General features: G+C 36.6%; 1 protein-coding gene across 1 annotated transcript in view; it reads right to left on the bottom strand.

The window, feature by feature from the left end:
- Positions 1 to 13,554, bottom strand: part of LOC149794587 (kyphoscoliosis peptidase-like) — a 37,158-nt gene continuing 23,604 nt past the window's right edge. The window contains exons 4-5 of the mRNA XM_089968874.1: positions 7,755 to 7,871; positions 1 to 6,596 (exon numbers count right to left, since the gene is read on the bottom strand). Of these exons, the coding sequence (XP_089825000.1) occupies positions 5,282 to 6,596; positions 7,755 to 7,871 (1,432 nt within the window). The 3' untranslated portion in view covers positions 1 to 5,281. The remainder of the gene's footprint in view (positions 6,597 to 7,754; positions 7,872 to 13,554) is intronic.

Below are 13,554 nucleotides of genomic sequence, written 5' to 3'. Positions count from 1 at the left end.
CACTAAAGTGTTGACATGCTCAGGCAATGCTATGTGAAATAATAATCATGGACATTTCTTAAAATAGATCATCTCAGAGACGATTGAAATGAATCTCTTACAGGAATACATTTAAAACCACACCAATACAGAATTGTATCTATAAAAGACATGCTTGAAAATACTATTCCCCGAAGAGCGATTACTTAGAACTAGTCTGCCTTTGCCTAATCTTCTACTGATTAGCATTGGTGCTCTTATTTTAATACGTTATACATGTTATGTCTTTATCGGCCAGTGAGCACATACAATTAGGTATTTACATTTGTATATGCTGTATAGTTCAGTCCAGAGAGCAGACATACTTATCCGAGTGACACGTATTAACCTTTTTAGTAAGTCCTGCAACATTCTAATAAAAAACACAAGATAATCAGTGTACATAACATAAGGCAAAAATTGATATAAAATACCTCGTGTTAGAAAACGACATTCAATACGATGAGGTCCTTTATATATATATATATATATATATATATAATTCAGGCTTTCGGTGTAAATAACAGGAATGTTTACGTGCTACCTTTATATTTCAGAAACGTTCCCAATCACAAAGCAATAGAAAGGCTTTTTCTTTACTTGTCTTAAGAAAAATGAACTTATTTTATCGTACATATTTAAACAGGTTTATCGTTTCTAATTCACGGTACCTTTCTCATCTATTTTGTAATGATTTGTGCTAATGTCCAGTTAAATTTAAAACTATTCGTAAGCTGAAAGTATGAAGAAACAAGTTCTGAAATTAAATTCAGTCCATTAATATTGACTCATCCAGTTATAACTTTATTTTATATCTATGATTAAATGATTTGTGCAAAATCGTGTTGGAGATTTATTTCACATTTATGTACAGCGTTCACGCTGAATTCTCATTTTAAAATAGTGGAACGGTTAATGATAAATTTGCGGTATAGGATAATGAAATAAGAACAAAAGACTTCAGGAAACTAATGAACAGTAAAATAAAACAATTGTATAATCATAGGAATACTGACTCAACAAATTTTGAATAGATTCGAGGCTTTTCGGCAGTAAGTCTGTTAAAAACAACATTTATTGCTAAGAAAGAAATTTTCAACAATATTTGTTTAAATAAAGTTATGCCTGACGATGTCATTTAAATTAGGAGAGAAGCTTGTACAGAAAAAGAAAGTGTAGGGATGTATACGTTTGTTCATTATGCTCTATTAAAGAAAAAGTACAAAACAGCCCCCGTCCCCCCAAAAATAGAAAAACAACAAAAAATAAATAAATACAAAAGCAAAAACAAGAACAGAATATACAATTACTGTGTTATGCCCTATGTGGTCTTACCTTCCCTTGACTAGGTTGAAGATTTGTTGACCCTACAACTGATTTTGGCGATGAACAGCCCATGATATGTTTTCCCCTAGTCTTCTTTTTTTTTTTTTTTTATCAGGAATGAACTGTATTTATGACCTTTACAAAAACCTATATTAGTCCTACGGCTTCGAGGGAACAGTCCTTAATTTTCAGGTCAATATAATGTTACGATAACTATAACTGATAGACACTTGTCCGTTAATCGCACAGGTAAAATGAACGTCATGCCTATGCGAGCTATAATTAATTATATATTGTTCTTTGCAAACAGTGAAGTAACTAATCGAGCCATACAGGATACATCACTACACAATATTCCTTTAAACAGTAGTATTCGTTTATGGAATACTGAACCACAGTATATTTTTAATGTTACACGTTCTTTTATGTTTGGGTTTGCGGCTAAATGAATTCATTCAAATTAATTATTATGAACTTTAAAAGACAATAAAAGTTTTCAATTTACTCATTCGTAGAGCCAAGTGCGTTTCAGTGCTGTTTAACTTCACAATTCATCTCGACATATTCTACAGGAATGATACTGCCCTGTATACAAACAGGGTTTCTGTCAGAAAAATTGAACATCAGCACCGCATTTACAAATAACTGAACTAACCGGACGGACGTAGGTCGATATTATCATTGTATTGATAGTCATTTGTTTTTGTTGATAGTTTCTTCCTATCTTAATCAAGCAGTAAACATATACTTACTGCTAGACCATGGCAACATTTAATATCACTATACAGCTTCTGCTAGGCGGTCTCAAACTAAATAAATAAATAAATAATAAGAAATAAATAACTATCAAATATGTTTGAATTATTTCCAGAGTTTCTATCCTTTCGACCAGGGACTATGATTGGTGGTAAATTTCAGCGTTTAACAGAGGTGATTCCGTGCCATCCATTCCTGGTTAACGTAAGAGCAGTCTCAAAACATGTGACGAATGATGTCTCATGTGACGATGAGTTGCATTCAGAAGCCTAGAGGTGGCTGCACGCAGAGATTGGCAGATCAAAGAAAACGTTTGGCAGTTGCAAATATTTATTTTCGTTCACATGTTTAAAAATAAGATGAATATTTGTTTTCACGGTAAGATGATGGCACAAAGCTATATGCTTATAAATTCAATTGTTGTCCGAGAGGTGATGGAAATATTTAATTAGTTTAACATGAAGGCAAGACTATAGGCATATGGAAATAACACCTATATGGCAGAGATGACGTATGAGAAAGGGTACATTCTGTATTTGATAAGGGCCCATATACAATTTTGTATTCAACTAAATCAAAGTTTAAGCTTAAGTATCGAGTAAAGTTTGCAAGATCAGTCCACAAAATGTTAATGGAAAAAAGGAGTGTTAACTCAGTATGTAAATTAGCTGTTTGAAGTTCACCATTTTGATTTGAAGAAATTAAATACATGTGAAATCATTCTTAATTTCCAAAAGGTTAAATATAATGTTCTTGCCATATATGGTGAAATCCTCTTGATAACACTTTAAGCAATTGTCGACCATATAGTTTTCTCTTTATGGTTGTATATGAGCTCAGATGGACGGAACGATATTTAAAGTATGTATCATACAACCCTGAAAGTGCAGTTGCTTAAACAAGTATCAGTCTAATGTTGGTCCTGGGTAATTTGGACACTAAGAAAGGATTATGCACTGAATACGAGGCTCTTTAAATGAACAGTACATGAGAAAGATATTTCCCGAAAAAAGCGTATATGTTAGTCCCGTTGATAACCAGGGATTGTCAGTCATATGAATCTTCTTGCAGTATAAAAATAAAATAAGTTGGACTGAAAACGCAACGGGAGTTGACATCAACAACTCTTAAGTTTGATAACTATTTAAAGAGCGAGAACCTGAAATGATAAAGTTTAAAGAGGGAAATTATATTTGCAATAAACACCGATAGATTTAATGGAAAAGGAAATATTGAACATTTCGCTACTTGCTAAAAGATAAATGGAATGTGTTGTCGACTGTTTAAACATAACGCTAAAGACAAGCAATTAGGCTGACGTAAAAGCTATGAGAGTTGTGCAATAACAATTTTCATAGATCAAAAACATAACTCAGTTAAAATCAAGCAAGGAATCAAAAAAGAAAAAGCATGCGTGGATAGACCTATTATGTTACTTAACAAATGATAATATATTCGGAACGTATAAATTCAAACTTGACGAACGGATATAAAATTACAATCTGCCAATAACTTTTTCATAGGTTTACCGTCTTAACATCGGTGGAGAGAACTATTTTAAATCAGGCAAGTAATTTCATGTCATCCATAAAAACATAAAGACTTGAATGTAAATGACATTTTTTTCTGCTTATAATGCTTATTTCTGTTTTACTAACGAATTGACATAAAACGTTTAAAAAGATGGAAATAAATAAATAAATAAATAAACGGTAAAACATGTATATGGACCAAATGAAAAAATAATACTATGGATCATTTAAGAGCGAGGAACCAGACGGATGTACTATGGTATTATACTAAATTACGTAATGAAAACACTATTCTCCAATAGATATGGCGGGAATGCATTATATAGAAAGAAGATTAAGGATCTAAGGCGGCGTATCCTACTGGACTCTTGCTGGATACGCCGCCTTAGAACATTTAAACCAAGCGGTTTAAACCAAGAAGAAAAAAAGACAGCCATTCACAGATAAAATTACATTTTTGCAGCCGGCATGTTCTCTTTTCAATAATTCTCTAAATTTGCTTATTAGTCACCCAATAACCTATAATTACAAATATAACAATGAACTATCCGGGAAATACTTTGCGCGTACATAAATTTCATAGAATAACAGCTGACACTATGGCTCATCGATTTATAGGTCAATATAAAATATCTTTCAGCATCCGCAGCAAGTCATAGTCATGTAAAGTTTACAAGACAACGGTTTGTCTGTTTAGTTTATTTTTTTTCTTCTTGTCTATGTTTTGTATTTGCCTTTGAAAAAAAAACAATTAAGAGTCTAAAGCGATTAGGCTAGTTAGATACTAGTTTTGCACTGTTCGTAGTCAGTTTATTATATTTATCTTAATCAATCCCTGACAAACGTGATTTCTTGCTTGATCCAGTGCACTTGAAAGGACTGTTATTCGCCATATGATTTCTATTCTTTATATATATATATATATATATATATATATATATATATATATATATATATATATATATATATATATGCAATAAACTGACAACGTACAGTGCAAAACTAGTGTCTAACTAGCCGAAGCACTTTCGACTCGTAATGAATCTTTTTCAAAAGCAAGTACAAAACATAAACAAGACAAACAAATTAACACAAAAACCCGTTGCTTTTGCAAAACTTTACATGGCTGTTTCTTCAGGAATTAAACCTTTAAATCCACTATGTTTCAACTAGCCCACTTTGACTTGGATGCTGGAATACACTTTTATCGACCTAGAAATCGATGGAGCGTCGTTTCAAGCTTTTATCCCGCGAAATTCTAAATGTTTCAAAATTGTATCTTGTAAGCAGGGTTAGATTAATTTCTCTTAGGATTGAAACTTTTAGAGACATAGATGGCAGTCTTTCTAAAATTATTTTGTCATTGACAAATTTTTATCAAAGTACAAGAAAAAAAAAATGTCTCGATGCAAAAATGCTCGTAAACGTATTTGGACGTAGTTTGCATTTCGAGTTTCTTTAAACGTCAGATTAAGCCAAAGTTGTTTAAGTTTCGTTTATTGTGGACGATCTTTGTCTTTACCATTATTTTTACGGACAGTTTGTGAACATGATGTGTTCTTTCAGGACGACAATTTCCTTCAATTTACTGTGTCATTAACAAATGATGTCGTCTATTGATGAAGTGAAAATGATTGTTAGCATACAAATCAAGTAGCCACAGAAAATTTATATAAACCGTCCAAGTATCCACTGTCATTCTCTGATCCATATACAGTTATTGTGCCTGCGTCTGGAGTACTTATCGTTCCCTCAAAGATACCATTGCCTATTTTGCTTAAATTCTGTTCCAAGATAATGATCCTCTTCAAAATGTTAGTCTCTACCCGAAATTTGACGGTCGATTTGGGTGGGAGGAGACCATTTAGGGGTTCTAGAAGTCGGCAGTTGTGTTTCGCAACAGCTCCGTAGTAACATTCAGGAAATGGGTAGCACGGAATCATGGGTATTCGGCAATCGATCAGATATGCAATGGATGACCAGTACATATCGCTGCCTTCCCATGGTCGTTTTGCCATAATATCCAGCGAGTAGAATCCTTCAGAAGGCATCCTGACCCTAACAACTGTTTTATTAGCAGACGATTCAATCAGAGTGTAGTGCTCGGAATTATCATCTCTATTTTCTGCATGCTGAAGTTTCGCGATAGCCTCAACATGTCTGGTTGTTGGTATGTTTATAATGAGTTCTCCATTTTTTGCCGTAAAAATCGGATTTGTCAAGGCTTCCTCTGCAAATCCATACTGTCTATATTCTGGGCAAAATGCCCATGGTGTTTGTCTTGAGGGGTACGGTTTTGCAGGCTTGGCGGGATCGCTGCACTTAATAATATACTGTAGTATTAAATTGTGGTCACCTTTGTCTTTTCCTATAGGCTTTGCAAAAATTTGTAAAGCATATTTCCCAGCGGCTGGTGGTTGCACATTAATTTTCAGAGTAGTCGGGTTTTGCATGTACGACATAGCATACTTGTTCATATTTGTACCATTGCTTAGAGAAAAATCTATCATCCAGCTTTCTATGTTTTTATGGCCATCTTGGATAGTAATGGCAGCCTCCGATTGGATATCCAGCACTCCAGACGTATGTGATACAGGTATCACTCCAAACTCCAGGGCGGTGCTCTCAAGATGTACTCGTCTGCTGAATTCTTCAATTGAAATTGGTTTTTTCATCAACTGCCAATTATAATCCGGCTTCTCGGTTTTGTTCATGCATGGGTAATGTTCACTAATAAAGTCTTCTGGATCTGTAAGGAAATAAAATTCTGTGAACGCTTTGGTAAACGTTTGTTTATTTAAGTGACCAGCTCCCCAGGTACACTCTACAAATCGCCAATCGCCATTCAGAAGAACCACATTCCATGCGTGATTGGTTTTCGTTGAAGGTGTAATAGCTTTCTCAGGGTCGTAACTGTAGCCTTTCGCATGCCCACTAATTGTCTTAGCAGGAATATTCACTTTACTGCAATAATAAAACAATATAAGCTGTTATGACTCCATGATCTTAATCTAAGTAACAGGAAAGTGTTAGAAGTATCAAATTGGTAAAATTCAACAAATAACTGAACATGTAAAAAGATCTTACAATATTGTTAATTAAATTCCCAATGGCTGTAAGCGTTTTATGACTAGTCCAGATGTATAAGGTTCCAACTGAATTCCAGTGATATTCCAAGTTCCAATATTGAAATTGTGATCTGCCCGTAGTCTCGAACGTGGTAATGTGCCAATGGCCTTTTTTGTCGATGTGTTAGCAGTCTTTTATGTATAACAATACATCGTCCAACATGTTCTTGTCTGAATTCACTATGATCCTAAATTAATGTTCCAGTCCTAGAATATTTTAGATGAGCCGTTTGTATATCAAGTGAATAATAATTTGAATAAATAATTCCACCCACATGTAACAATGAACACAACAATAAGACTGATTAACCCCCAGAGGTTAAATGCAAGAATTTTTAATTTCTCAAGTAAACAACATCATATAAAAATAAGACACAAAAATCAGAATCAGGAAAAGGGTCAATGATTCAATTTAGAAAATTCTAAGTTATGAACCAGATAAAATCTGCTACTAAAATTATAATAAAAAAAAAAAACAACACGGTAAGTATCAGCTATAAAAGTTTGTTTTTCCCATGGTGAATCCAATGTTCGAGACTCAGAATAAGACAAACATATTTATATTGATAATGTTCCTTATATTTAACCTACACTAATAGCGAAATATTAACTACGTATTATGTATATTGACAAAATAAAACCTACTAGTCAGGTACACAGTTGACTTGATTTTAGACAAAGTCAAGTCCAAAATGCAATTATATATAATTATGGATAAAACAGCTAACAAATACAATATAAATAATATATAGCATTACCTATCCTCATTTAAGTACTTTTTACGTTTACATTAACATGTCAATATATCTTCTGTATTTAAGTCTCTTAACATTTATGTTTAGGATCGTCCGATAACACTAAATGCATTGAAGTTAAAGTACACTGAGTAAATGATAGTAATGGTTTCCTTTACATATAGTCATGTGGTTACATTTAAAACATTTCTTTTAAAATGTATACGCGTAGTTGCTGGCTTTTGAAGATAGGTTGTTACCTGCAGAAGGCCGTAAAGAGATCAGCATATCCTTGACACACAGACCTTCCTGTTTTTAAAACGTCATCAGGATCACACGAACTTCTTAAGCCACTGAAGTAGCCTTCCGTATCATACCTGAAAGTATACATGTATGACTATAATAATAAATTAAAATCAAGCTTATTTCTGGTTAAATAGTGTTCTTCCAATGCTACCAGATCGATTGCTATTATGCAGCCAGTACAAATTTTGCTTTCCTACAGTATTCGGATTGGTCGATGCTTCAATGATCAATGCCAAATACGAATTTTAAATTTTACAATTTATATTGTGAATTGTACATTAAGGTTCTCCTGTTTCTAAGGGTTGAAGCAGCGGAAAAAGAGGTGGGTATCACCACCTATTGTTGATTATTTGAATGTCCGTTTGATCTCTCACGTTACTCCTTGGATCTGGATTCCTCTGCCGCTGCTAGTAAATCATTGTACATGCAATTAATTACATGTACTTTACAAGGGGTACCCTCCCATTAAATGCAAATCTCCCCTGAAGTTCGGCCTTAGTCTCCCGATACTATGCACATAATTATTATAAATATTACAATAGTAACACATAAAATGTGGAAGACCACAAAATAAGTAGTATGTAAACATGAGGGTTCTATCACTGCACAGGACACTTTATTATAGACTGGTTCATTTTGAGAAGGTGCTTGCATGTTATTATCGTCACCTTGTGTTCCAGAATCGGCATCTCTCTTTTTGGACCACAGTTCCAGCACAAAATGCTATAACACATTTTATGTAGGTAAAGTATAAATAGCGATTTGATGCGAACCCCGATATACGCCGGAAGTGATCATGCACTTACCAGGCCCTCCCCCAATTAACGATTTGGGATATAATAATTCTAGCTCCACCAGCACATCATTTCCAACCATTTCTTTAACATCTTTACGTAATCCAGCGTTGTAGAACCATCCTCCATAACGTAACGCTTGTCATCGTAACACAATAACCCAAAGTTATCCAGCGAGTAAGTAGATAAGCTGAGATAATTTGATCCGATCGTATTCATTTTCGAGAACATTTTAATTCCTCTTAGCGTTTCCAAATAATGATGATGGGATAGTGATTTATGTCGCTATTTGTTATACTCCTTTCGCGCGTTCTTTGACATCTCCATCAGCTAATTTGACCGAATACATCTTCCTCCTCAGCCCTAAAAATCCCGCTACGGTTACCGAATTGCATAGTCTTTAAATATGCCGCTGATTTTTAATGGAATCATTGTGTAATTTACTCGTTTTAGGATAATCGGAAAAATCGAATAAATACTTGTCCCAAAACATGTGCTCGTACACGTTCTTGAAAATTGCACATGAGCATTTTTGACAGTTCCAACACCATGAAAACGCAATAAATGGGTTTCCTTATCACCTTCTTGTGTTTTTTTTTTCTTCTGTTGATTGCCGCTAAAGTTTTGTCACAGATTTTCATGCTGACAAATAGGATCGGCTGTTCATTTATTTCTCTGTACATTGACCAGTTCGACATCTACTCGCTTTTGAAGATTATCCATGATTTTTCTGAATACAGAATTATTCATCAGTTTAAAGAAATCTTTTTCGAAATCGCTCAGGGCTAACGTTCTTTTTGACGTGTTAAAAACGATAAAGGTCTCTAACTTTAGTCGTTGATCGAATTTGAGCTCGCAATGAATTCTATCAAACTCAACTCCTAATGCCTGAGATATTTGCAATGAATCCCGTAACATGAGATTCGGTATTAATATTGCTGTATTTCCTCCTCCGCATTCTAAAGGTTTTTTTAACTGCAGTCTGTGAGGGCTCAACATGTCCTCGGTCACTATTAAATTTTCTGGATCCAGTAGGTAATCTTTATGCTGCTCGTGGAGTTTCTAAAGATAAAATAAACCCACCTTAAGAAAGTAGCCGGGTCATCATCACTGATGAGCAACTCCTCTATGAGTTTTTCTGGGTTCATCCACGATAAATTTGCAACCGATATTGGATTTCGACATGGCTAATTCATAAAAATTAATAGCGGTTGATAAATGATGCATTTGTATTACTCGTTAGGATCTTTACTGGGCAAATCAATGTTGTTGACTTTCGAATGAATTGGGACACACGTTCCTGAAATTCTCGAAGACGACGAGGAAGATCAGCACGGTAAATATAAATCATGAGCATCTCCGATGGTGGCTATTCCAAACCTATCCCAAACTTTTAGGGCATGAACATAATCCACCTCCGCAATATGAGAATCTGTAATTGAGCTGCAAAACTCCTCTTTAGGTGGTAAAGACGTCCTATCAAACTTACTCCAATCGTTCATGAACTCGAAAGGATTTCGATCAGATGCGAATCGTATCCTCGCAAATTATGCATCATGTCTGGAATAAAATAAGGTTTATTGAAATGCAAATTACACCTTTCATGAACAGCTTCTCTGTATTTGACGGTGTGATGACAATGATCTCTCACACGATCTTTCGCAAAATATTTCGCAGATTGAGCAGTTCACAGTGCTATCAAAATAGATTTTTAGTTTGGTAAAAATCGTTTGAGGTGGTAAGACATTATACTTTGTCTTCATCTGACAATAAATCCCTCACTAATGTTTCTACGCAATCCGGCATACTGTACAGTTTGACCTCGGAATTATAGTATGCACACGATTTTGTACGCAAAACTGCTCGGCACATGCTGCTAATACGCAATCATGTATGGTTTATCATCGGTAGAAATGCTCGCATTTCCATCATCTATCGGCATGATGAGCACTTCATAATCAGAGTACACGACAACAGGAATCTTCATCTGACAATGAAAATTATTAAACGTAATTTTACCGTTGCTTTCTTTGGGTGGTTTCATTGTCATGACACTGCTACAATCAAGGCTATGCTTTTGAAGATCCTCTTTCTTTTTAAACCTGGTTAAACATTTTTTACAATAATAAATTTTGTGTTCGCTTTTTACTGGTTTGGTTGAGACAGATTTTAAATCCAGTAATTATGACTTTGGTAGCCACGTTGTCGACAAGCGAACAGCCCGTTGCAGTCATTGTAAACGTACAAGAGACCCATGCAGGATACATAATATCCACCGGCCAGTCTCATCGTGTGGAAAACTGCCGGCAAAGCCCAGCGCAAAAATAAGGTGTTATCGATGTTATTTTATCTTTAAATTTGGGAATGTCACATATCTGCACTGGAAATTCAATTCCGGTAACATTGTGACTGTTTTCGTAGGCTTTGTAATGTTTCAGCCTGTCAGGATTTCCTTTCGCGCGATAAAGTGTGGATAATACCACCCACACGGACATTTGTTGTCGTTGTTTTCAACGTGAACAAAGCTTTTTGTGTTTTGCACCCCACTGGACAGCAGCAACCACTAGCTTACCAGGAGCAGACTGTATTTCGCCGTGTTGACTCTGTTTCCCGTTATTCCAAACATCACCCACCCCGAACCGTGTTGCTGACTTTCCTTTGTCCGCTGATACATTCTTTTATATCGATTTCACATCGACACCTGACACATTAAAAAGTGCTAGTGGACGAGTGGCTAAAATGGATTCGATCTCGTGCTAGTCATTTGTCGTGGGCATCAATCTGAAAAGAAAACTCATGATGTGCCGCGATCTGACTAGCTAAAACCCTGCGCAGTCCCGCTTCTGGCATAAGGTTCATCAAAAAAACAATATAAAATCTCTTATCGAAGCCTGCAAAAGGATAAAAGCGCTGTCGGAACTCCATTGCTCTTACTAGTGATTGTATTCTTTCATTGTTTCTTAATTAAAAAAATAAGTAATGATGTCATAGATGAGTACAGTTTGATCCTCGTAATCTTCATAATGTGGAATTGGTACCAGAACTCGTCAATGATTTTCTGCTAAAGTACATGGACGTAATCATAGCCCTGGCGAATAATGATTTGATTTACGTGCCCGAGCTAAATTGTACCGCTAAGTCCGATACCAAGCCGAAATGTTTTGTCATGGCTGCGCATCAGCAGCCAGTACAGCGATATAAGTAGCAATACCACCTCCGAAATAAACTGAAACGTTTTAATCTGACAGCATAAAAAAGAGAGGAATATTGCGTGCTGATCAACCGTATTACACGCACTCCTCTCCCAGACCAAATGATATTTATTAAATTTGAAATTACTTTTGACGTGATGTGATAACTCGAACACGCTGAGAAATACCGGGGATGTCCCAGAGAAAAACGTTTAAATAAATTTATCCACAGCAACTCAGTTGCCTCCACGCTCTCCCTGTAGCTCCCGAAGGTGCTCCTTCTGCTGAAGGTACTCCAATAGGCAATAACACTGATGCTAAACTTTTTGGACCAACATGGACTTTTGGTTTTGGCTTGAAGCCTCCTCAGGTTGAACAACTTCCCATCCATACGGTATCGGAGACCTACTCCAGCATCGTTGTCCTTGAAAGCGTCCATCAACGTTGTGGAAACATGAGAGTGAAGAGAGTGGGGGATAAGACGCATCCTTGTTTCACACCATTCGTAACTGCAAAGGGTTCGGAATAGTTACCCATGCCATGATGAAACTGCTTCACCATTTCAATGAAGACCTCTGGACATCCAAATCTGGCCATGATCTTCAAAAGGTCTTCCCGGCTGACAGTGTCGAATGCCTTAGTCAGGTCCGCGAAGGTGGTGTATAGCTGCACATAATGTTCAAGACACATTTTTTGCTTGCATCTGTCTGGCAGCAAAGATCATGTCGATGGTGCCTGTTTCCTTTTTGAAGCCACTCTGACTTTCTGGCAGTAGGCCATGATCAAGGTGTTCTGTGAGTCTGTTCAGCAGTAGCCTAGCGAGGACCTTCACCGCGATGCAGAGTAGAGAGATTCCTCTATGGTTGTCGCAGGATTGGCGATTGCCTTTGCGTTTGTAAATGTGGATGATGGATGCATCTTTGAATTCCTGGGGTATGAGTTTCATCTCCATATCCCACAGAACGTCTCTGTTAGTCTTTCCACTAGCTTAGGCCCACCAGACTTGTAGATCTCAGCTGGGATGGAGTCTGCTCCTGGAGCTTTCGCACTAGACAGGAGCTCAATGGCCTTATGAGTTTCCAGCACTGTTGGAGAGTCAACCAATATATCGTTGATCTCCACCTGGGGTAGACGGTTGATCGCTTCATTGTTGATGGAAGAGGGTCTGTTGATGATACCGTCAAAGTGTTCCTCCCACCGAACTAGCATCTTCTCCTTCTCGGTTATGAGAGTGCTGCCATCGGAACTCAAGAGTGGGGCTGTGCCTAATGTTACAGGGTCATGAACATCACGAAGAGCGCTATAGAAATTCTTCATGTCGTGTCTGTCGTCAAAGGACTCAATATCATCAGCCTTTCGGCTCAGCCATGCTTCCTGCATCTTGCGCAGTATCTTCTGCACATCTTGGCGGACTCTGCTGAAAGCATCTTTCTTTTCAGCGGAGTTGGGGTCGATGTTTTATGCACGATAGAGACGATGCTTCTCCTCTAGCAGGGACTATATTTCTCCACAGTTCTCATCGAACCAGTCTTGGTGCTTTCGCGGAGTGACGCCAAGGGTTTCAGATACAGTAGAGTACACCAGATGTTTGAAGGCCGCCCACCATTTCTCTACGTCGTTGATATCAGAGTCTGTGGTTTCGAACTGGCTCGTCAGAGCTTCAGACAGAGCTTGCTTTGTGTTGCAGACTTTCATCCTGGAGATGTTGAGTTGTTTTGGAACTTTAATTCCTTGTGGACGTCTAGGAGGTTGAATTCTAAGATTCATCT

Source organism: Sinohyriopsis cumingii, chromosome 8 (genome assembly GCF_028554795.1).
Source record: "Sinohyriopsis cumingii isolate HCF-2022 chromosome 8, ASM2855479v2, whole genome shotgun sequence".
NCBI lineage: Eukaryota > Metazoa > Mollusca > Bivalvia > Unionida > Unionidae > Sinohyriopsis > Sinohyriopsis cumingii.
Note: the sequence above shows the minus strand (reverse complement) of the source record. Positions and strands in the feature narration are given on the sequence as shown.